The 24034-nt window shown below is 39.5% G+C and overlaps 1 protein-coding gene across 2 annotated transcripts in view; it reads right to left on the reverse strand.

Annotated features, from left to right (window-relative positions):
• LOC146718818 (LIM domain only protein 7-like) overlaps nt 1-21278 on the reverse strand; it is a 32731-nt gene extending 11453 nt beyond the window's left edge. For both annotated transcript variants that reach the window (XM_085456016.1, XM_085456006.1), the window contains exons 1-15: nt 21179-21278; nt 20918-21005; nt 17084-17154; nt 16570-16639; nt 13853-13959; nt 13260-13290; nt 10946-11059; nt 10711-10864; nt 9867-10014; nt 5411-5470; nt 4499-4667; nt 3643-3779; nt 2456-2636; nt 1659-2255; nt 677-991 (exon numbers count right to left, since the gene is read on the reverse strand). In XM_085456016.1, coding sequence (XP_085312142.1) covers nt 677-991; nt 1659-2255; nt 2456-2636; nt 3643-3779; nt 4499-4667; nt 5411-5470; nt 9867-10014; nt 10711-10864; nt 10946-11059; nt 13260-13290; nt 13853-13959; nt 16570-16639; nt 17084-17154; nt 20918-20986 — 2223 coding nt within the window. In that variant the 5' untranslated portion in view covers nt 20987-21005; nt 21179-21278. The remainder of the gene's footprint in view (nt 1-676; nt 992-1658; nt 2256-2455; nt 2637-3642; nt 3780-4498; nt 4668-5410; nt 5471-9866; nt 10015-10710; nt 10865-10945; nt 11060-13259; nt 13291-13852; nt 13960-16569; nt 16640-17083; nt 17155-20917; nt 21006-21178) is intronic.
• Between the last annotated feature and the right edge of the window lie 2756 nt (nt 21279-24034).

Below are 24034 nucleotides of genomic sequence, written 5' to 3' on the forward strand. Positions count from 1 at the left end.
TGGCTTTCACATGTAATGCAGGTTTAAGATGTTTCTGCATTGGCTTCATTGTCTAGTGTAAAATTGTGACCTTCCAACTTGGACAAAGATTGAGGAAACCCCCAGGAGCAGACTGTCAATGCTCTAGCTCTGGGACAGTGAAAAAACAAAACAAAAACAACAACAAAAAGAAAACCAAAGAAACAAAAGAGCCGCACACATGCAGCTGGTCAGGCCCCTGAACTAATGCACTTTGAGAGTGGAAACTGGATTTTTCCACTGAAAACTGCTGTTAGCTTTCACTGTAGCCCAGGTTCATGAAAGTCAAGTACATTCGATACAGAAGCTGATGTTTGCTCTCTGCACAAGTCTGGGGTCCATAGTGTAACTACACAATAACTGCAGGGGGTCAGAAAGTGACGTTGAGGGAGTGATTTGAAAATGGCAGCAGCTCTAGAACTGGTCCAGATCCAGCCAGTTTAAATCTGATTTTATATTATCATCCTCCTCATCCTTTATTTATCCAGGTGAAAAGTTTAATTGAGATTTAAATCTCATTTCCAAGTGAGACTTGGCCATAGGGCAGCAAACTTTTATAGGAGTTTGTTTCATTCATTTTTTCTACAGAGCAGTGGGTAATCACATAAATGCCATTGATTTGATATGATCTTACAAGTTCAAAAATACTCCAGCATACCTTTGGAAGATCTGTGCTTCCATCAGCTGAGAAGGTCAAGCCTCTATTTTGACGAGACTGCAGATTTGAATAAGGTTGAGGCAGTATCTGGCTTTGAATGGAGGGTCGATAGTAATAGCCACTGCTCTGAAAGGAGGTCTGGCTGGAAAGATTGGAGCTAGTCACTTGCTCTTCCTGTCCTGCACCAGTCTGCTTCCCCTGGTTGGTCTGATACGGACCGCTCAGCTGGGCGGTCGCAGTCTGTCTTTTCAGAGATGGTGAAGATGGAGAATCCTCTCTCTCACTGTTCAGCAGCACACCCTGATTGTCATCTACCTGGAGATGAAAAACAAGATGTGCTCAGAATCTGCAGCGCTGAAATGTTAAAGTAGGGCCTTAAAAATGTGTAAAACCAGCAGATTCGTGAGAAATGTGTAATCTGGGAATGAACTCCGCAGTGCAGCAGCACTTCTTTTATTAATGAGGAAGGCAATCAAAACAAAAGGTAACAAGTTAGCTCAAACAGTGTGCACAGACAGACACATACATACACAATGCTCTCATTACACCAACTTACTTAAGCTTATTAGGCTGTCTTAACAAATCCCTGTACACCACGTCAGACACTAAAATGCAATTTAGCCAGAAAAATAACAGGCTGACTGTAAAATAATGTCAGAACGACATGTTTTTCTGTTAAGCAAAAAATTAAATAACACTTTTTTTTTTAAAGTTTGGATTTAGACCCAAGGTTTCCTGGCATCCATGTTCATCACCATAAGCATTTTCAGCTCTTATAATTGCCCAAACATGGTTTTTAAGCTTGATCAAAAACCTGAATGAATTGCAGGTTTGACAGTGACATTGTTAATATTTAAACTGAGTCAGCTGAGGAGGAAGATGGGTGTTAGGCTGGATTAATGCAGTTAAATGGATACGGTGTGATAAAACCAATCTTTTTAAAGAGCAACAGGGCCACAGACGCAGCAACCAGTGAACTCACATTGTACATCCTGGGCAGTGATGACACTCTGGACTGCTTGGTCCCAAAGGGTCTGGCTGTGATAGCAGAAGAGAGACGGGATGAGCCCTCAGACCGACGGTAACCACGGGGAAGGCTGGCTGAGCCAGACCAGGAAACAGTTCTGGGCAAGAACTTGTAGACGCCTGGAGTCTGCGGGGCCGTGCTTTGCTCTGCTGCTGCTTGCCAAGAGGACTTCTGTCCGTCTTCCTGAGAGTTGTCGTTCTGATGCGATAAATCCTCACCAGCAGTTTTAAGCTCCGGATGAACATAAAAAAATGCTTTTCGTTCACTAGACATGGATAAAGTGGGACTTTTGTTGCTTTTAGAATTTGTGGTCTCGTTCAGCTGTAAAGCTGTAAAATGAGTGGAGATTTGGTTTGTAAGGCCATTTTGTGGCTGGGAAAGTTCACAGGTGGACTGGAAAGGAGCTGTGCTGCTCTGGGATTTCACTTGGGTTTGAGAGATCACAGGAAAGCCTAGAGAAGGCATGCCAACTCTTGCTTCATCTAAAGCCGTGGAGGCAAAGTGGATCTCCTCTCCCAAGACTTTTCCATCAGGGACAACCACTGCTCCACCCTGAGAGGAAAGGGCCAACAATGAGAACAGTTATGCCATCTGGCAATATAATAAAAACACCTAATAGGTTATAACACTTTTCACAACTCAGCTGTACTCAAGAAATTTTTTAAAATCATAAGCATTTTTAATCCCATTATTAAAACAGTGTGTGGTGCTCATTAACATCAGGGAGGTAAAACTCAATAGTGTAAACCTACTTGAGCATGGGTTGAGCTCTGGGAGCTAAGAGGAACCGTGGGGCTGAAAGGTGCCTCGGTGGCATAGCTGCGGGCCAGCAGAGCTCGAGTATGTGGCCGGAGATCAGAGCTTGATTTTGATGGAGAAGTTGTTGAGTAAGGACGAGGCGCTGTGTTCCTGGTCCAAGGTGACTGCTGGTATCTGGGGTATTAATATGCAGGGGAAGAGTAACCGAAGGATTACAGGTAGCAGAAAACATGAAGGAAGGACAGGCATCACAACTCACGAGTATATATACAGTTATAAAAAGGTACAGTGCTGTGAAACTGTATTTGACCTCTTGATTTCTTGCATATGTGAAATGTTTCATATCAAACAAATATTAATATAAGACAAATATAAGCAGAGTATGAATAAAATGAATTAAGGTTAAATGAAAAGTTATCCAAGCCTACTTGGCTCTGTGTGGAAAAAGTAGTTGCCCCCTAAATCTATTAACTGGTTGTTCCGCCCTTGACAGCAAGAGCTGCACTAAAGTATTTGTGATAACTGGCAAAGGGTCCTTCACATTGCTGCCCACTCATCTTTGCAAAATAAGTTTCATTCAGTCACACTGGAGGATTTTTGTCCTGTTTAATATTATTTAAGAATGAACTTTGACTAGGCCACTCCTAAAGCTTCATGGTTTGTTTTGGTTTTTTGAGCCATTCAGAGGTGGATTTGCTGGTATGTCTGGATCACTGTCCTGCTGCATAACCCAAGTGGTTTTGAGTTCTGATGGTCGGACATCCTGCTTCAGGATCTTCTGGTAGAGAGCAGAATTCATGGTTCTATCAATTACAGCAAGTCATCCATGTCCTGAAGCAGCAACAGCCCAGTTCAGTGAAACTGAAATCTGCTTTCTGAAATAAATGCGATTAATCACAATTCATGATTTACTTTTTCCACACAGGGCCAGCTTTGTTATGATAGCTTTCTGCCCTTAATAAATTAAATTATTAAAAAAAAAAACCTTTTGTGTTTATTCAGGTCATCTTTGTCTAATATTATTATTATCTGATCGATGATCTGAAACAAATAAGCCAAAGATAAATGAATAAAGAGTAAAAAAATTCTTTCATGCCACTGCAAATAGCTGTACATTAGGCATTGTTTAAAAATATTTAAGAATTTATTCTTTTTAAAAACAATTGTAGCACAAACATACTTTAGTTTTGCTTCATTCTTCTCAATAGTTGTCACAGACCCGTTGATCATCTTATCCATTACATGCTCTCTGTCTTGTGATTTAGTTCGAAGTTCAGACTTTGTGCTCCTACGACGGGTTTTCCACTTTTTCAAGTCCTGAAAGAAATGCACAACATCAACCAACTACACCACTGCCTGTGTACTTATCAAAAAGTACCCCCCCAAAAAGCCACTTCAATTTAGACCACATCTGCATTCTTGGTTTACAAATACAGTAACTATTAACCAGCATGAGTATATTCAGATATGCTCTTAACACACTGAGTTTTTTGATCTCTAAACATTCAACTATTTTCCACTTTTTAAGAGATGATTTATCCAAATTTCAGGAGCAAGACGACCATATTATTGCTAAAACCACTTTCTAGATGGATGCAAACTGCATTTCGTTGCCTTGCACTTGTAACGTGTCCAATGAAAATAAAGTTGATTTTTATTCTATTACTGCTCTACAGGCTGTTTTTTTATTTATTTATTCTATTATGTCATGCCCCACCTTCTTACCTCTCAGGTTTCTCCTTAGTACCCGAGGACCTTCCCAACTCAGGAGCTGCTGTCAATATTCTTACTCCATTTGCCATTCTCTTACAACAAGTGTCTAATTTAGCGAATCTTGAATTTGTAATATGAAATGTCAAAAATAAGCTTTAAATTTCAACTTATAAGAATACGAAAGAGGAGTCATTTAAATGTGCAGAAAAAGCAAAATGTGAAGATCTACAATTACCATCTGATGACAAAAATGCTCAAAAGCTTCAAAACACCAAACGGACCGTGAAAAATATTGCTGTGTCAGCATTTATGCATCAACTTACATCCTGCCACTGAGCTTCGGCATCCTTGGCAGCAACGCTACACTTCCTTCTGTTGTCTTGATTCCACAGTCTTGTCAATCCGGTGTCCTGACTTTCATCATGACTAGTGTTTGCATCAGGAGCCTTTCGCACAGGGTACACCATGGGGATATCACTGAGAGATTTGCTCCTGGTTCAGACACACGGGAGGCAAGGCACTTAAACAATGATGGATGACATTATATGATTACACTGCAGCTTCATATTGCATGAAAGTGACACTTCTGAGCACCACGTAGCAGGGTATGCATGATAACAGCCACATTGCTTGCATGCACACGCACGCACACACACACACACACACACACACACACACAACAGGGTGCAGTTCTGCCAGCTGTAGCAGCACATTCTGCAATGAAATGACAGAATCCTCAGCGAAGTGCGAGCACGAATGTAGCATGCCAGTCAAGCAATGCAAAAGTATTGACCAAAAAAAAAAAAAAAAAAAAAAAAAAAAAAGTAACAGATGTTGCTGTCTGGATAACACAACAGTCATGACTCATAACAGGTAATACCACTGCTCTGGGCAACAGAGGATGTCATACATGACATTCAAATAACTTACAGCAGCATTTAGAAGGTGGTCTATCAAAACAATGACGTAATCTGATGGGAGGAACCAAGACTGATTACAAACAGTCCTGTCATAAATTCCACTGTCAAGCCTGTGCCCAGAAAATTAATAGAGGTGATGTGCACCACACGCTCCACCTTCATGAAAAGGGAAACTATTCTGGTGGCATTATTTTGGTTCTTTACAACCTGAATGCAAACAAAAGCATACCTGGATGAAGCAGCAATAAAGCAGTCACGTCAAAGCGGCCTCAAACATTTTTGCTACGATTTTATGTTTAAAACTTTGGAACTTACCAAATCCAGCCAGGATTGACCTGAACTGGTCTCTCAGGCTTGACCTGGGTTTGACTGGCTCTAAAGAACCAGAGAAACAGATATGAAGACTGAAGAACATTGTGTGCCTACATGTAGTGGACCTGGTTTGATAAAGCATCCAGCAACATGCTGCATAACATAAATTAAAAAAAAAAAAAAAAAAGTGGTCAGGATAAGAGGTTAGACCACAAAACACAAAGAGGTGCTGTATGAATGAGACCATGTTTTTGTAATACACACGACTTCAAGACCACAGCCACTCAAACCCATCTCACACACACTAACACACACCAGACAAAATGTTTTTGTACTGCATATAAAATACTCCACGCAGTTTCTTGACCTGTGGCATCATACTTTATTTTTCAAAAGCGATGACATTCACACAGTAAACTGAAAAAAAATAAATTGAAGGCACAGCTCATGTTATAAAGAATGTGAACAAACTAACAAATGCATCACTCAGCAATGTGGCAGATACAACATTTGGGTGGTTTTAAAAAAACCAAAACAATGATCTTGATAATTTCATACAATAAATGAGAAAAACTGTGCATGTTTTAACATCTTCTCATTAGCTGGATATTTGTAAATGTGTGGAAAGGCTTCAATCCAGTTTGTGGTTAGGATTGTTATGATCGTGTGCTTGTTATGTACGGCTCTTCAAGACAGCTGCAAAAGTTCAGGCTTGTGTTCAGGCTTCTGGGGCTCTCCAGATACGAAGTCAACGTCAAACTCTTCTGCAAAAGCCAAGGCTTTACGGCTACAGTCAAAGAAAAGAACAGCAAATATATGAAATGTGTGCAACACAATTAGCAGCAGACCTTATAGACACAGGTCTTACAATGAAGGATTAAAAACGGGATTAAAAAAAATATACACTGCAAAATCATAGATCAGCTTTAAATTACATTATTATTCTTGCAAACTACTGCTAGCTAATTCCTTGTGCTTAGCAAACTAATATTTAGTTTGCTACAGCTGCCATATAAATCCACCACTGCGTCACACTTTTGGTTATTTTAGCATCACATCTTCATGTTAGAGTTTAAAGTAAGTAAAAACTAAGCTCAAGCCAGTAAAGGCAGCCATTATTTTATTTCTGCTTTGCAAAGCAATCCATGAATTATTTCCAGCTTTAAGTAGTACAATACTGCAATTCTACCATTGTTTTGTATTAGTTTTAAGCATATTTCTTTGTTAACACTGCTTTGAATGATAAAAAGAGACAGACCTCAGGCGCTGCATTTTATGATACCAGGGACGTCTTTGGGAGCCAAGGTAGATCCTGCGTACACGAACCTCCTCTTCAGGTGTCCAATATTGGGGTAAGAAGCGGTCATAATGCAGATTGGCAGATGTCTGATGAAGTGTCTGCTGCATTCGTCTAAAATGCAAGTCGTCTAGCACTGGGTCTGCCTCAGTATAATCATCCTCCGAGTCTTCCTCACACAGAGCTTGCAGGAAAAGCTCTTCAGTGGCACACTCAGGAGAACAGATAGTGAAGTGGCATTGAGGAGACGGAGGGGCATCTGCAGTGCTGCAGTAAACAGTGATATATCCAAATCTACGTTTAGCCACAGCCAATAGTGATCATAGATAAATCAGCTGGAATGAGCTTGAATGGAAGCGGCTCCAAATTTTACCAAGCAGACATTTGATTAATGCCTAAAAGCAAATCACTCTTTAGTTCTTGAGGATATTGTTAGATTTACAAAATTACTTTCATTGTTCATGCAGTGAACATGCTTTTTATTGTGGCCAAGTAAATAGTAAAGCAGAGCATTTGCATCCATATTTAGTTTCAGGGGAAAAAAAAAAAAAAAAAAAAAAAAAAAAAAAAAAGACTGGCACAAGCAACAACCCGTGGAGTCAAAAATAATGTTTAACACTACAGTTCCTGGAGTGAGCCTGACTCCAAAGATGGGTCCGTGCCCATCGACCTCTCAAGTCTGACGTCATTAGCGATTTCGCTCTTTTCAGTGACAAAACTCTTCTTGGTTCCTAAGCTCAAACACTGCAGCACCACTGAGACTTAAAGATGTCCTAAATTCGCTCAGTTTCAAAGTAAGTATCAGAGTGGATTCATGACATTTAATGGAGTTTGAAGTTAGCTTCCTAGTTTCCATGTAAAGATGATATCCTGCGTTCTCACTGTGAGATTTCTGGAAAACTAAAACATATGGCTCTGCTATCACTATGGACATAAATGGAGACAAACCTAAACTAAACCATTCGCTCGCTATGAAAAATTCCTGATCTTCAGCTTCATGTACCCATTCAAATCTTCATCAGCTTTAGTGATTCTTTTTTGAAGCATTCAAACTTTTGGTGTCTGGCAAACTGTGAGCACATGTGCTGTAGTTAGATTGTGAGATTTTAAACCCTAAGCTTAAATATGCCACAAAAACAGTGCTAATAAAAAGCCAGAGAGGCCTATTAGCTTATTTTAGGGTATTGCTTATGTTAAATAAAATAAGATACAAAGCATTTTTATTTTATTTTTTAAAGACAGCCTTAATAAACAGAGTAGGCCTTTGTAGAGGATGTCTCCCTTTGTGACAACTGTACTGTGGAGGTCTTATTAAAAACAAGTCAACCAGTTTGGAGAATTTCACTCCTCAAAACTTAGTTTCAAAACTTCTCAAAGAGTGGATGCTATAAAGCAAACTTTTGTCAGTTACTTCGTACCTATTAGCTGAGGCTGTGTGATGCATGTATAAAACATCCATAAACTATACGCTTTATAGACAACCATGGCTTTTAATAGCCAACATGGTGATAACCCAAGTGCTACAACTGAGCCTTTCAAATGCAGAATACAGAGGGCAAGTCTATGAATTAGCACAAGAACATAGTTTCAAGCACAGAGGTTCCATCAGGGCAAGCAAAGCAAACTGTGCTTTCCCTGTGAGTTCTAACAAAAACACCACGCATCAGTTAAAACCAAGTGAAAGCAATCTCCTTTTACCTCAAGCAGCACTCTGTCAAAACCTTTCATCCAGTTGCTTCCATCTTTACATTACTGCCATCTTGTCGCCACAGTTGGCTAAAGTATCTGGAGGGGGAACAACTCCACTTGCCTTCAATTTCCATGAAATCTATAACATGTCTTTAGTCTATGGGTGTGTCTGTGTCCTGTTAACAGTGGACTGAGCAGGGAAACAAGCAGCTTTTTCTTGTTTTTTGCAAATTGAGGACAAGCTGCCTGCGGCTCTGCTTTCGTTGCTTTTGAGATCAGCTACCATTTGCCTGTTGTGTGGAAACAGCTAGCATTAGCAAGTAAACAAGCACTTATGATAAATTCTCTCTTACTGATACCCTTGACCAGCATCCAATAAAAGATCATTTTAATCACTTCTTTAGCAAGCAATGCAATGCTAATGGAGGGGGAACATGGCTCCTGCCATGTCTGATTTAATAAAACAGGCAAACTGAACAGGTGCTGGCTCCACCAGCACTTTCAGATTAACATGTATGACATCTCTGCTTGCCCTTCTGTAAAAGTCACTGCACATCAATGATTTAAACCAACACTCTTGTCAAAGACTACAAAATGTAATTTACTCATAGAAAAATCGGATCAGAATTTATAGCAAATGACCCGTGTTGATAGTTTGGGAACTGCTATCATGAGAACGCAGAGGTTCACTTGCCAACTGACCCTTTGTGGTGACGTGTTACCAAGTCTGGTGCTCATCTCACACGAGCACTCAGCCACTGCTACACTTTGTTCATTAAAAAGATAAGTGAGTAAAATCACTAGCAAGTGTGAAACTTGAGAACCCAGCTGATCTTTACTGACAAGGAATTTTAAAAAGTGACAATATCCAAGCTCAAAAATAATCCTTAGAATAATTTAAGTTGTAACAGACACTTAAAAAAAAATAAAATAGGCAATTAGTCTTGACAGTGACGTTTTAAACAAGTCTAGCAGGCAAAGAACAGCTTAAATACCTTGAAAACAATAACCACCTTGTTTGTGTCATACCAAAGTGACTACTTGTGATGGCTGTGCCCATGAATGGATGCAGACATTGTTCATATTGTTAATTGATTTGGATTAGGGTTTAGTGAGAAGGAAAAAGCACTCAGCTGCAAATTAGAAACTCCAAACTGTCGGAAACCAAGCAGCCTTTAACAGTTCTGACAAGTGTGAAATTCAATCCAAACCGAGCCTGAGAGAAAAACAACCCAACTGTATTCCACTGACTGAACTCGGGCTCATATTTAAGGAATCCGAACTCCAGCTTCATATAAAGACAGCAGTATGTTATTCTTTTAATCATTTACATTATGCACTCGTCTTCATATCACACATAAAATAAGCAAGAAGTTAGAAATATAAAAGCTATTTTTTGAAAGGTTGCCTACGGGTAAGTTAGGCAGCAGTTTGTGAGGAATTTTTATTTGGTCACAGAAACGTCTGGAGCACCTGGTAAACTGACTCGCGAAGCCACTTCCATTCTCCTCTGGTCCTTGTTTTCGTCTGAGTAGTGGGACATAGCCTTTGTTTTGATGAGCTGTCACCTGCTTGTTTTCCATCTTGAATACCTGCTCAGCTTCTGCGTCGCCTCCAAAACCTAGATATCACAGAGACACAAAAATTACCCCAAAAATATACATTTAAATGGGGGAAAATAAAACATGTATGAAAGACAAAAGCTGAACTAAACCTCATCAAAATACAAGGAAGGTTATACATCAGAAAAAAACCTTTCCTGGATGACTGAGCCGTCACACAGTCAAGCCTTTAGGGAGTATCAGGGCAAGTATTTAACCTCTCCCATCACACACACAGTTATCACACCAGAGTGCAGAATCCATCACTGACATGCACTGAGCCTGACATAACACTTGCAGACCAAAAAAAAAACAAAACTTGAATAAAAGAGCAGCAGGTCAGAACTTTGCTGATCCACCAAAATGACATCGATTAACAGTATTAACATGGAATCCCCCAAAAATGTGTTATTATAAGTTTGTGAAAACACATTTTTGGGGTACATTTCTGTCACTTTAGCAGTTTCAGGCTGATCTTACAAGGATAAAAAAAAAAAAAAAAGTTTCACTTTTGCAAAAGTTTCAAAAGCAGTTAGTGTAAAATTAATGAGCAGAGTTACATTTCAAAAACAAAAGACAGCAATAAAGGGGGGAAAAAAATGCCATCATCAGCTATAATCTCCATAATCTTTCCACAAATTGCAGTGCTGTGTCAAAATATTTAGCAGAAACGAAACAGATTCCTTCACACCCCAGTCATTGTATCACAAATGTACCTTCAACATTCGGGTGCAGGGCCTGGGAGTTAAAGGAGTCGGTGCTGTCTGCAGAGTTGCCTCGCCTGTAATTTTTGTACTGACATTCCTCTTCTGGATTTTGGCACAAACTATCGCTGCTGTCTTTCACAGGTACACCACCCTCATCTAGAGCCTGGAGTAGGAAGGGTTAACAGAAGTATAAAAATAAAGTAATACAATCTTTAAATACTTAAAGAGAAAAATAAAAAATTACCTTGGACAAGGCCAGCCCCAACAGGCCCTCAAAAGCCTTCAAATTAAGCTGAGGGCCATTGTACAATGTGTCCAGGTGAGCCTTGCGACCCAACCAGTAAATTGTTATCAGAACCTGAGAAAGAATAGACAGAATTACAAATATGACCAAACACACCAACCTACTTCCTTACTTAAAGGAAAAAAAAAAAAAAAAAAAAAAAAAGAAAGAAAGAAAGAAAGAAAAGACACCACACTGCTCAAAACAAATTAAGAGAACAACAGGCGTACTACAGATACAACAACACCAACAAGACAACTTTCCCAGTGTTGTTAAGACCCCTCTCTTCTGAACCACGTGGAAGAGTCCGGTGATGCTGTAGCAAATGTAAAAGGGGATGCCACTGAAAGAACTGCCAGTTCAGGTCCTACCATCAGGCCCTCATGCCATTCTGATGGAGTCCAATTCTGACAGTTTGGTCAGAAACGTGCTCATGAGCTGCCCGCTAGCTGTCATTTTCTGCAATTTCTTCCTCCTCACATAAAGCAACTTGGATTGATGCCCTTCTATGGCCCCGTCTAGCTCTCCTGGTGAAAAACCACCCGTCTCCTGTGATCTCCTCCACACTGTTAAAAAACAGCAAACCTTCTTGTGACAGCACAGCCGCCTGAATGAGCTGCAGGTCCATCGTGGGCTACCAGTAATGTCAAGGACACTAGCAGAGAGCTAAACTACAGGAAACTCAGTCAGGAGGGATAAACGCAGCGAGCAGTGGTCTATAGCCCCCACCTGTAACACCACTCCAGGTTAATTGGTTCTCTTGTTGTTGCCTGAACCTGTTTGATGATAGTTTATGCTTCCTAGCTGAAATTTGACTTTGCTCAAAACTCTGATGATCGAATGTGCCTTTATTTCTTTAAAGCAGTGCAGTGAGAGGAAGAAAAAGATGATAATGAAGAGGAGGAAAATGAAGAATTGAAATATGCACCTCTGAACTGCATTCAGTTTTTTTTGCCATGTGTAAGAATCAATTTTTCCTTTGAAGAAATCACTAGTTTCACTTCTGAATTTCAGCCATCAGTGTCAGCATCAAGGTGCACCAACCAAGCTACTTCGATTTTCCAAGTAAAACGATGTTCCACGACTCACTATAATAATCCCTTTTTCAAAAGTAAGCATTTCTGTTTGTCATATTAGACTGTTGGCGCCATTATAGCTGCAATTAGTTTTATTTTCCCCTAATTTGTACAAGCAGAGCGTAAACAAGCATTCGGGGCTTATGTCAAACTTAATTAGGATAAAATGTGTTTCTTTCTCTCCAGTTCTCTCTCATGCCAAGGAAATTACTTCACTGCTTGCAACAGATCACAGGTTAATCCTATATTAGCCATGCATGATTCCATTTTATTTAATAAAGCAAGAAACCCATAATTACTCTTGGCTTTTCAAAAAGTCCTTATAAAAAGGGGAACATAGATGAAAATTAACAGAAGGTTGGATTAATAAAAAAAAAAAACAAAAAAAAACCAAAAAAAAAAAACTACCCTAATGTACATAAACCCTGATGTTAACATTATTCTGCAAGAGAAATCCTTGAATCGGGCTAATTTATCACAAATCTGAATCTCATCTAAATAAATATTATTTAAATATTTTTCTTAAGTCATACAATTTTTTTTGAATGTACTCACAAAAACAAAATGAGAACTTTAAAGAAAAGATCTGATGGATTATATAAAAGACCAAGTGTATTTTGTATTGTATTTTATTAACATTTTTATCTTAAATGGAGTGCAACAGTTCATGCTGGTGTGCTGCATTGTTTTGGTAAACCGTTCCAATTGGCCCAAATTCACCCCAAGTGGTTCATTTGAAAGAATAATTAACTAAAAACATAGAAATAAAAAGAAGGCTACATCAGTGACTGTAGTCTGGAGGAAAAAACAAAACACCCTCCGTCCGGGGTTAAAGTTCACAGCTACTGTGCGATTTAAATGAGGCTTCACACGTCCATGTGCATCACTCAGTTCCACACACAGACTTGAGGCAGTTAAGATGGGAGTTTCCAGACGGCCTCTGCCACTTATGTATTCTTATATTTCCATCACTCTAAACTCTATGAGGGCTTTAACACCAGGCTCCTGGGATTTGCCTCAACCTCAGCAAGCTCAGCAGCCCCTCCTCAAGGCCACCTTATTTGTCATACTTCTGGACAAGTCTTCAGCATCAGTAGTTCAAGCTAATATATTGATGGATACTGCTCCCTTTATGGCTTTATATCCAACTCATTTACCCAGAAAGGAAAAGACACCCCAACAAGAGAATAACGACTTACATTTTTGAGTCGTCTGTTGCCTTCGTCACGCCTAAAATAAAATTTCAAGACAGAAATAAGTACTTAAACAAAAGAGCCAAACATCTGCTGCTACAATTTACATTTCGATCGCGTCACTGAAAAGTCCCGGTGAATGAGATAACTGTGAAGGAAAAAAAGTTAGTGACATCTTAAGCCTTCTCATTTGCAATCCTCACTAATCAGCAACTTATCAGGTTTTATGGAGAACAGGCCATCAGCTCATATAAAGGAGCAGCTTGTTAGTGAAAGTGCAGACATTTATTAATGCAAAGCAGCACGTTCACTCTTATCTTTTTAAATACACACACTGAAAACTCAGTCAGTGGTAACTATAACCTACGCAGAAAACATTAGGCCCTCGTGTATTTTGCCAGTACACAGTGGTTCTGCTCATACTGTATTTTTTATTTTATTCTGTATATGCCATTTCTTTTGATTTTCTTGCTTTTATAGCACCGATGTGGGACCGTACAACTATTTCACTGTACTATTGTACAAAGTATCACTGTGCAATTGCAATAAAGTTAGAGTTAAAGGTCCAGGTGCAGCGGTATGTGTTCATGCAACTTCACCTGAGTGTCACACGAGTGGAGATGTCCTGCAGGTCACCTGGATGAAACAGCTGGGATTCATTTAGTCCCAGTTTCTCGCAGGCTTTCAGGAAAACATTCACATTATCCTGAAATATCAGAACAGATGAGGAAAAAAAAAAACACATGAAAAACTAGAGAAACAGTTGATGTTTGTTCTGATAAACTAGTAATGACCAACTCCAGCCTCAAACAGTTAAAATCCACCTCATCCAAACGATTCTCCAAGTGAGAACAGCTTGGAGTACAACCTACAATCAATTCTGATTCATCATTAATCATCTATTCATCTGTCAAGAAACACTCAGTAGATATTATCTAATAAGTAACCCATTTGTTTAGAAATCATACTTGCTCTGTTCAACCACTACAGCAGGCAGGATTACAGCAAAGCACAACTCTAGAGCTGCAAACAGATCTATTTAGATTAGCTTAACATATCCTATCTAGTCGTCTGTCAGTGTTAGTACAGCTACTCCTAAAGGTCACCATTATCATTTTTGAAGTAGTTCAGTACGGTTCAAAGTATTGAGAAACCACTCATTTCTTTACATTTTACTTCCAGGACTTTGTCACTTGTAAAGTTCTTGTTTTCCTGTCTTTCAAAGGTTTTCTTTCCACTCATTTTCAGTTCAGGTCTTGTACCTTTCTTGCACCACAAGGCAATTTGAAAATGTTTGTCTACAGCAGGGTCTGAGAAATGCACATTCATTGGACTGTAATTTTACACCTAATTTTTAAATTCTAATCATTCAGTAATAATCTCACAGCGACAAAATGTAGGAGGCACAAAACTGCAGTTTTCCAAGTCTTAAATATAAAGGATCACAAAAGGCAAACACATAAATATCTCAGTTCAGGCCTGGTCCAGTCTGAATCTGTGATCTTTATCATTTTTTGGATCTGTCCTGGCAGGCAAGACCCTATAAACCCTTTGGTTCTGGGTTGACCCACCAACTGATTTAAAGATATTTCAGGGGAGAAACATACATCGAGACCAGTACTCTAAATTTGTTCCTTTTTCAAGTGTTTGACATGTTAAGATGAAATGTTCAGAACAAACCATCTACAAATACATTTAGAGCCGTTTTCAGATTTTAAAGTAATTTCAACCTGAATTTCATACTCGAATCATCTCCAAGATCCAAATGTGAGACATCTGACTGCTTGAGTGTGACCACTTAGAATACGAGAAATGATTTACCATTGATCAGTGTGTAACGTATAGTAAGTGTTTGCATTGTGTTGTGACTGGCTGACAGCCTGATGGCACAGAGTTGGAACAAAGGCGGATTATATAGATTTTATTCTGAGCTGATAAATATGCAAGGTAATCACATTCTCCACCCTTACACATTAACACATGAAAAGCGCTCATGTTAAACACAAAAATAGGACACTAACATCGAACTGGGCCTCAGTGTTTGTAAAAACGTAAACTTCAGCAGATTGGCTTACTGCACTTTGAGCTTTGTGACTTCATAAATGAGGAAATGAACTGGGGTGTCACACAGCAGGTTCATGTGCAGCAGGAGGTTAGGAGTCAGAGAGAAACTCAGTTTGTTGAAGAAAACCTGCTCGCTGCCAAGTTAAGTTCACAGACTTTATATACAGTAATCGACTCAGGTAAAGTTAGCTCTCTTTCTGGAAACAGAAATCATTACTGAAGCAGTTTGAGAGCATCTTGACACAACAGAACAAAAAGGCAGCCAACATCCAAAGAATTTTGGTAGACTTCAAGAAGACTGGACAGCTAGTCCTGAAGACCAGTCAAATAAAAGTTTGCCTAAAAGCACTCAGGCTATGCTCAAGAATAAAGGTGCTCATACCAAATATTATCTTTCAAGCATGTTAGAATTGTGCAGACTCTGTTTTTGCCTAATATACACCGTGTTTCTGTGTATGATTACACGCGTTTCAACAGATCACTACAACCATTTCTCAAACTAAATATGAAAACATGATTATTATGTTGATGATATTAAAACAGTCAGAGGTGGATAATTTAGCAGCCTCTATTGGTAAATAAACAAACTGCATAATTTATTTAAAATAATGATCAATGTTTTTGTCCCCATTTGTGCATTTTAGCTTGTAACAATTCCAACTCCCATGTAACAAAATATAATAAAGACTGAAAATTCACTATAAATAATGCCAAAGCTTCAAAGGCCGGACAGAGGATATTTATTGTGTTATTCAAAGAGTTTCTCGATAAGTGTCGATGTTGATTTTTTATTGTTTAATTGAAGTTATCAGATTAAAAACAAACAAAAGCTCCAGTATTGCTCTTTAGGTTGTGAAAGTAAGAGCTGAACCTCGGCTGCATCTCCCTCTCCCACCCCGCCATCACCACCAGTGCATCCACCGCTGGGCTCCATCTATTGGGCCCTGTTGGGAGCCTGAAATCGATCTTTTCCTGGTCTTGCTTTGGGCTGTTTTGGCAATTATACTTGAGAAACAGCCTGAAGCCAAAATAAAAATCTTCATTTGCATCAGTGCCCAATAAAAACAAGCTGAAACTTTGCAGTTGGTTGAAATGCACGTTCATGTTTAGTCAGACTACAACAACACTGTCTCCTTGTGCCTGCAACAGGAAACCACACAATGTTTCAACACTTCCTGGCCAACAGGTGTCTTTTTTGTTTTCTTGCATACTCTGATTATGCAGACGTCATACAGCTGAAGTGTAAACTCACCAGACCAGCGATTGGAGTAGACAGCCTGTTCACCCTCTTGATTATTCCGGGTTTCAACTGATTAATTAGGCTGCGAGTGAAGACAATTAGCAAACAGATTACAAAATATTCCAGCCACAAAAGATAACTGGTAAACAGTCCTAATTTTGACTTCCATTGGCAGACGGCATTTTAGATAAAGAACCACAACTTTTTCTTTTTTAAGCCATCATCCTAAAATCAACTTCTGGGTTAACCAGCAAACATCAGATTTGTGCGTCTGCACTTGTTAATTTATGAGTGTTTATCTTTGCTTACTTTTAAAGATACTCAGCAACCTCCAGACTGCAGTTTTGGATGCTACTGTTTTTAAAAAATTGTTTCAAGGCTGCTGAAGGCAAGCTGGCAAATTAGCCTGCATACACTCACTAATGATAGGTCTGCATGATAATTATCTTTCAAATTAATTCTTACAGATAAAGGTTTGACCAAAGTAAAACTGCAAAACACTTAAAGTTTGAGCATCATTACTTACTTGCAAAGCAGGACTCCGTTCTCTAATGCGGCACGGAAGTCACTGCATCCAAACGACTTTCCAGTCACTTCCTAAAGAGGGGAGGAGAGAAAAAAAAAAGTCAATTATTTGCGTTTCTTTGCTTAATGTTGCTTTGTTGTTTTGGCAGTGCCCCTTTACTAGAAAGAATGAACAATAAAATGGACCGAAAACACTGGAAAAAAAAAAAAAAAAAAAAAAGGCACACAGGACCGACTGGTATGTCGTTTTGACCAGAAGCACCACACCAGTCCAAATATACTGGAAAAAGCTTGATTCACGGCAGCTCAGCTTCACATGCGCTGCTAATGGATTACTGCTAGATGACACACTTTCAGAGGTCTTTTCCAGCTCACGTCAATCTCAATCAGAGCTTTTTTGGCACCCCACAATGGACCCACAGCCTATTAGGCAGTGACATTCAGGTTTGGAACAAGTGTTCAAATCCAGTAAGTAACAGAAATAAGCATGACTGTATGAATACGTATGACTGTATATAATTCATGCTACATTTTAAAAAGGTTCCAACATGCTTAAAATAGTACCACATACTTCTACAGTACTGACACCAACACCATATATCCACCACTGTCTGTATAAACTGGTGTAAACCAGCACATTAATGATTAAAGTATGTTAAAGTGCTTGCAGAGTTCAACTATTAAAGATGATATTTGCCCTTTATACAGTCACCCATTATTTTAGCTATCACAAATATTCTAATCACCCAATCACATGGCAGCAACTCTGTGCATTTAGGCATTCAGACAAGGTCAAGAAGACTTAAGTTCAAACCAATCATCAGAATGTGTAAGAAAGCTGACATGGTTGACGCAGCCAGACGGAGCTCTGAGTGTTTCAAGAACTGCGGAAAATCCCACCAGATCTTCTGGTGGACCTCAGGAAGAATTAGCAGTTGCTGTGGTAACGACTAATGGGTGCCTAAATAATGAATAATGAACAAGCACCTCTATGCTTTACAGAGAATGGTCTGAAAAACAAAATCTCCATTGAGCAGCAGATCTCTGGGTAAAAACACCCTGTTGATATCACAGGTCAGCTGGAGATGGCCCGACTGCTTCAAGCCGATAGGATGGAAACAGTCTCTCAAATGACTGCTGGCTACCGCCATCAAGGTAAGCAGAAGGTATGCTTTGTATTAACAGTTTAGGCTGGTGGTAATGGTTTAAAAGTTTGGGGGATATTTTCTTGGCACACTTTGGGCTGCTTGATACCAGTTGAACATCATTCAAACACCACAGCCTACCTGAGTATTCTTGCTGACCATTGTCCATCCCTTTGTGTCCATCATGTGCCCATTATCTGATGGCTGCTTCCAGCAGGATAAAACACGATGTCAAAAACTCAAATCATCTCAAGCTGGTTTATTTAACATGACCATAAGCTCACTTTACTCAAATGACCTTGGCAGTTACCAGATCTCAGACCATTAGAGCACGTTTGGGATGTGCAGGAACAGCAGAGTCCAATCAAGAAACCGTGTGATCGGAGCAAAATCTCTGGGAGATGTTTCCAGCTCCTTATTTAATCCATGCCAAGAAGAATTAAGTATTTTGCAAGCAAGTTATACCAGTATAGCAAGTTGTAGTTAATAAAGTGGCCAGTGAGTGTATACACACCACTTGGTGTCAAAAACAACTATGCGAAAAACATTAGGAAGCCATAGTTTCAGTTGAAGTTAATTAAAAAGGCAAAAATATACACACTACCTCTTGTAGTTGTTGCTGTCAACTATAAGAGTAAATTAAGTGACTTGGGTAAGAGCAGCTGAAATATTCTCCAGCTGCCACATAAAAACAAATAATTACAATACATCTACAGAGAAAAGCAGCCATAAAATGTATGTAAACAAGCATTCACACAACCACTCAAAAGTTGTTTTTGCTCTGAACAACAAATATAGCATAACCTATGGAAATGATTTGACATGGCAGGAGCAAGAACAAGGCAAGCGGGGTTTTGTAATGAGGACATAAAAATGGGACTAAGGTTCGGCTCCATAACTAACACGGGGCCCCAAAAGGCTATTCTTCTCACTAATTAGTCCCCCCAGGAATCCACAATTACAATTCATTTTTAGTAGAATCGGGCGCTGGGTACAGAGCGAATGAGTCTCAGTGGAATCAGACAAACAATGCAGCGCAAGGTTAACACAATAACACACAATGCGGCTGTGCCGTGGCATGCTGTCTGTTCTACAGCATCAAACACGTAACGTGGTCATTTTAATGAACAATAGTCCCCGAGAAACCACAAATTAAATGAATTTTATCCGTGTGCAACTCGCAAACCTCGCCAGATTGCTTCATTTGTCTAAATAGAGTGTCTCCCAGCCAAAAAAGGATCAAATGACCCCGGGTGGGAGAAAAACAAGCATCATTACATGTAGTCTTTAAAATAATGTATTATTAAGAGCTGCAATGATCCGCCAATTAATCCACAGCAAGTTGCTATCAGGAAATAAAGCAGGAATTTTTCAAAAATGCCAAATATTCACTGGTCAAACACAAGATTTGTTAAAAAAAAAAAAAACCTGAATTACAGTCAATATGTTTCATATTAATGAAGGGATGATGGTGTTACTCTAAATGAGGAGAATACATGCTGGACAGCAGGAGGGGGAATCTTCTGCTTCTCCAAGAAACTATGACGTCATATCAAATAGCCCAATTCATTATAATTTCTCCTGGAGTACAGCAAACACTTACATGATGTTGCTGCCAGTTCTGTGCCAATGATAAAACAGTTTGGATGCTTGAATATACGGAAGCTTATTATCCCCCAACCTGTAGCTGGAGATATTAGTGCCAACACGTTCCCATTGTGATCTGGCTCAAGGAACGGTGCATTTACTTGTTTGAGAGCAGCAGGCCTCGCTATACTCCCGTCTAACACATACATGCCTCATCACGGTTCACCCGTTCTTTCATCCGTCAGTGCAGGAAAATAGACGTGCAAAACTGGCACGGGCTTTCTGCCAAGAGACCCCTGCACAAAATTCTCACAATGATCTGCTCGGACACAAGTGACATTAATGGTCCCATTTAGAGTTGGTCGACATCCAGTGCTCACCGTCTACAAGTTGTAGCCATCGGTTATGATTTAAGGATCACAGTTTCTAGTTTGGACAGGAGCAGCATGAAATAACCTAGAAAATGCACCACACTCAAACCACATCCTCCACAATGCATGCAAGGCAAAGCCTGCCTGCCTACACCACATGCCAGGGTAGCATGCAAAGTGTTACATTTAGCAAATTTAACCCATGCCTTATATAATATCAGCACACTGATACTAAACAAACCTCAAGTAAAGTGTGCACATTATTATTTTCCAGCTTCTTTTAAATATTAACGATTTATATGCCTTTTCTGTATTTGAATTTACCTCTGAAGCCCAGAGACCTGCAGTCAAATACTTTCTGAGCAAACAGACTTCTCAGATAGGTAAGGGTCATAAAAAAGCCCTGAGTCTTATCAAAGCATACTTTGCCTTTGAAACGAAAGATTAAGTATGCAAAAGATGCCACACTTGATGTTTGAGAGCACAGAGCCTCAGTCAGTTTAAAAGTGTATGAGTTTATAGTGAGTTTCAACGATACAAATTATGCACAGGTGCTTTTGCATGGCTGCTTCTGGTTAACGTTAGATTTCCTGTCTTCACAGCGGGTTAAAATAAAGCGACATCAAACCTTCTTAATTGCTTGTAATTAATTGTCTGCAATAAGTGAAGAGAAGCACGTCTTAGAAGTAAATAAAGGGAGAGGAAAGAGTGAAGAACTGAACCTGCAGCTACCTCAATCCAGCGTTTGGCCTCGTTGAATGCGTCTGCACTGCTCACACTGGTCTGCTGACGCCACTCCATCTTAGTCTTCTGAACAACTCTAACGAGAGGGCAAAAAGAGGCGAGAATTCGTTACATTCATTAATTACGGAGCACGGAAGCCACGAACCTGCTGCAAGCCTATCAAATAAGGTCAATTAGTATCAGCACACACCCACATCCAAGTGATACTTTAAGAAAAGGCACAGTAATAATTTCTGCCTGTTTGGTCACCTTACGCTGTGGCTTGGCTGCTCACCGGTGAAAGTCTTCCGCTAATTGACACCCAGTTTAACACCGGACCGTCCGTACTCCTGCCACCCCGGAGCCCATCACTGACAGGTTCCGCTTATTGGATGAAGTGTAGCGGAAGGTCTCCGCCCACTAAAAAACTTTCAGGCAAAGTTTGAAGCGAAACCAAAGATGAGCCGAGGAGGGGAGCGTAGACTCTTCATCCCCCTGCTGGCCAGCGGCTGCACTGCACCACCAAGAGATGAGGTTTTAACATTTCAAATACTGAAGAGCCTAATTAATAACAAAAAGTAGATAAAGATAGATAAATACATTAAATAAGGTCGTTTTTAGCGTATACAGCAGAGTATAATGTCTTATTTTTTTTACATATCAAGCTTTCTAGGTGGAATTCATTTCCCAGTGTGATCATAGTAATGCAGTTCTGATGGAGAATATATATCTCTCTTGGCCTAAGATATCAAAATGAAATGAACTGTGTTTAAAGTATAAAAGCACCCCATTGAATTCTCACTTTGTATTGGTCCTTATTTTAGTTGCATGTCAGTGACACCACTGAGAGTCTATAATTTAACCCCTCAGATGTAACTACATCCATGTCTACATCCATCCATCCATATCCTTACCACCCCGGCAGCTCGAGCTGGAGCTTATTCTGTCTCTCATAGGGCGTGAGGAGAAGTACGCCTCTGGACAGGTTGGACAGTTCATGACAAGGAAAGGCAGACAACCGCTCACACTTACATCAGCGACCTATTTAGAATCACAAATTAGCCGGTCTTTGGACTGCAGAAGAAACAGAGCACCCGCAGGTTATCCACACAGGCAGAGGGAGAACATGCAAGCTTCATGCAGGAAGACCCCGAGAAGACAGTATATTTAAAAACCAGACTCTTCTTGCAACTACTGCATTACTGCGCCATCTACATGGCTACATACCAAATACAAACTGTCATCTGCAGTACATTCAGTGGCACTTATTGAGCTTGCTTTCTCACTTCTAGTTGATCCAGACATCACGTTCGATCACACAGTATGCAGAATGCAAGCCATGTAATCTATTAACTTCAGAGGATGGCTATATTTAAATAGCAAATGTGCAAAATTATATATTTGCATTAGGTACAGATAAAAAATAATCTCCTTCTCTTCTTTAATTCCATTTGTCAAAGTTATTTTCTGTCAGTCTCTGTAGCACCAGCCCTCTGCCGTACGCAAAACATGACAGTATCATCAAGGGCAGGTCTCTTCACCAGCTATGTCTATGAATAGAAAATTGTTTTTCTTTCTTTTTTTTCCTTTTTATTTGCACATCTGAAAGCATAATGAGAACAGGGTGGACTGGCCTCATCTTGTATTACAGTACGTGCTTACTCCAATCTAATTTTCTGCCAAATGCCTAAGGAGGTGGACTGTATAGGAAACTGTGATGGAATCACATAATTGTAAAGTAAAATGAGGTGCAGAGGTGTAGGACACTGTAGAAAACTTAATGAGATGCCTATTAAGAAGAAAGAACATTATGTGAATCAATAATCTTCACACACCTTCCATTTATTACCTAAACTGGGAAATTAAAAGATAATTTCCTGAACCACCTGATATGCACACAGAACAATAGGGATTATCTTTTTTCCCCACCTTTGTTTTTGGGCTTCAAACATAAATCCTCTGTCGCTCTTTTGTGAGAATTAAGTAAGGCTGTTCTCAGTGTTCTGATATTTTACAGAAGAATTTTCACACTTAAAAAATTCTGTGCACTGACCATCTTTAGAAATTCACTCAAGGATACAGCCACAGACATCAATTTTCCACTCATTTTTGAAAACAACAGGAAACTTAGAAGCAGCGGTGACTGAAAAGGCTGCCTCTGTTTCTGCACATTCAGAGTGGTATTTATGTACCAAAGGTTTTTTTTTACCTTTTGTGTGGTTCTTGATGGAAGCTTGAATTACTCTAGGTTGTTAAATTCCTGCCCTGATGAGGCTTTATGTCAGATGCTGGCCACTGATTTATGTTCTTCATGAATAAAGTACTCTATCCAAGATGAAAAACAACAATGGTACTACACAACCCCTTTCACAAGTGCTGCACACTTGAAAAAGCAGAATGACTCTTCATCTTTATTACAGGCATGAGGGTTTGTTGCACATACTGATCCACTGATTAGATAAGGAATAGGATTATAAGCCCAAGTACGAAATACTCATCAACTACAAGGATGTAAATAACATCACTGGTCCTCTGATGATCCATTTACATTGTGTATATAAAATGATAAGATGTGTGTTTATTGTGATTGTTCAAGAACACCTGGTCGATAAATAGATTAGAATAAAGCCCAAAAGGCTAATCTCTTTAGTTCTAATATATGCTGGATGAATGTTCAGTGAATGTTTACAGAGCATCCAGAAAGTACTCACAGTGCTTCACGTGGTCCACATTATGGCATGCTACACCCTTGATTTGTTCCAAAATTGAATATATTAATTTTTCACCTCGAATTTCTACACACAATACCCCGTAATTACAAAGTGAAAAATTTCTGCTTGAGATTCTTGCAAATATATTGAAAAAAAAAAAAGTAACCTGTACATAAATATTCACAGTCTTTGTTCAGTACTTTACTTTTTACAACAATTACAGCCTCAAGCCTTTTTGGATATGATGGTACAAGCTCGGGATGGGAAGCATCGCGCATGAGCATTTTCAGATCTCTTCAGAGATGTTCAACAAGGTTCAAGTCTGAGCTCTGGCTGGGTGACTCAAGGAGATTCACAGTAGTCTCAAAGGCACTCCTTTGTTATCTTTGTGGTGTACTTAGCCCAGTCCAGGGTC

Source organism: Copadichromis virginalis, linkage group LG1 (genome assembly GCF_057382275.1).
Source record: "Copadichromis virginalis isolate Kocher_CV1m ecotype Utaka linkage group LG1, C_Virginalis_male_GT1.1, whole genome shotgun sequence".
NCBI classification, from domain to species: Eukaryota; Metazoa; Chordata; class Actinopteri; order Cichliformes; family Cichlidae; genus Copadichromis; species Copadichromis virginalis.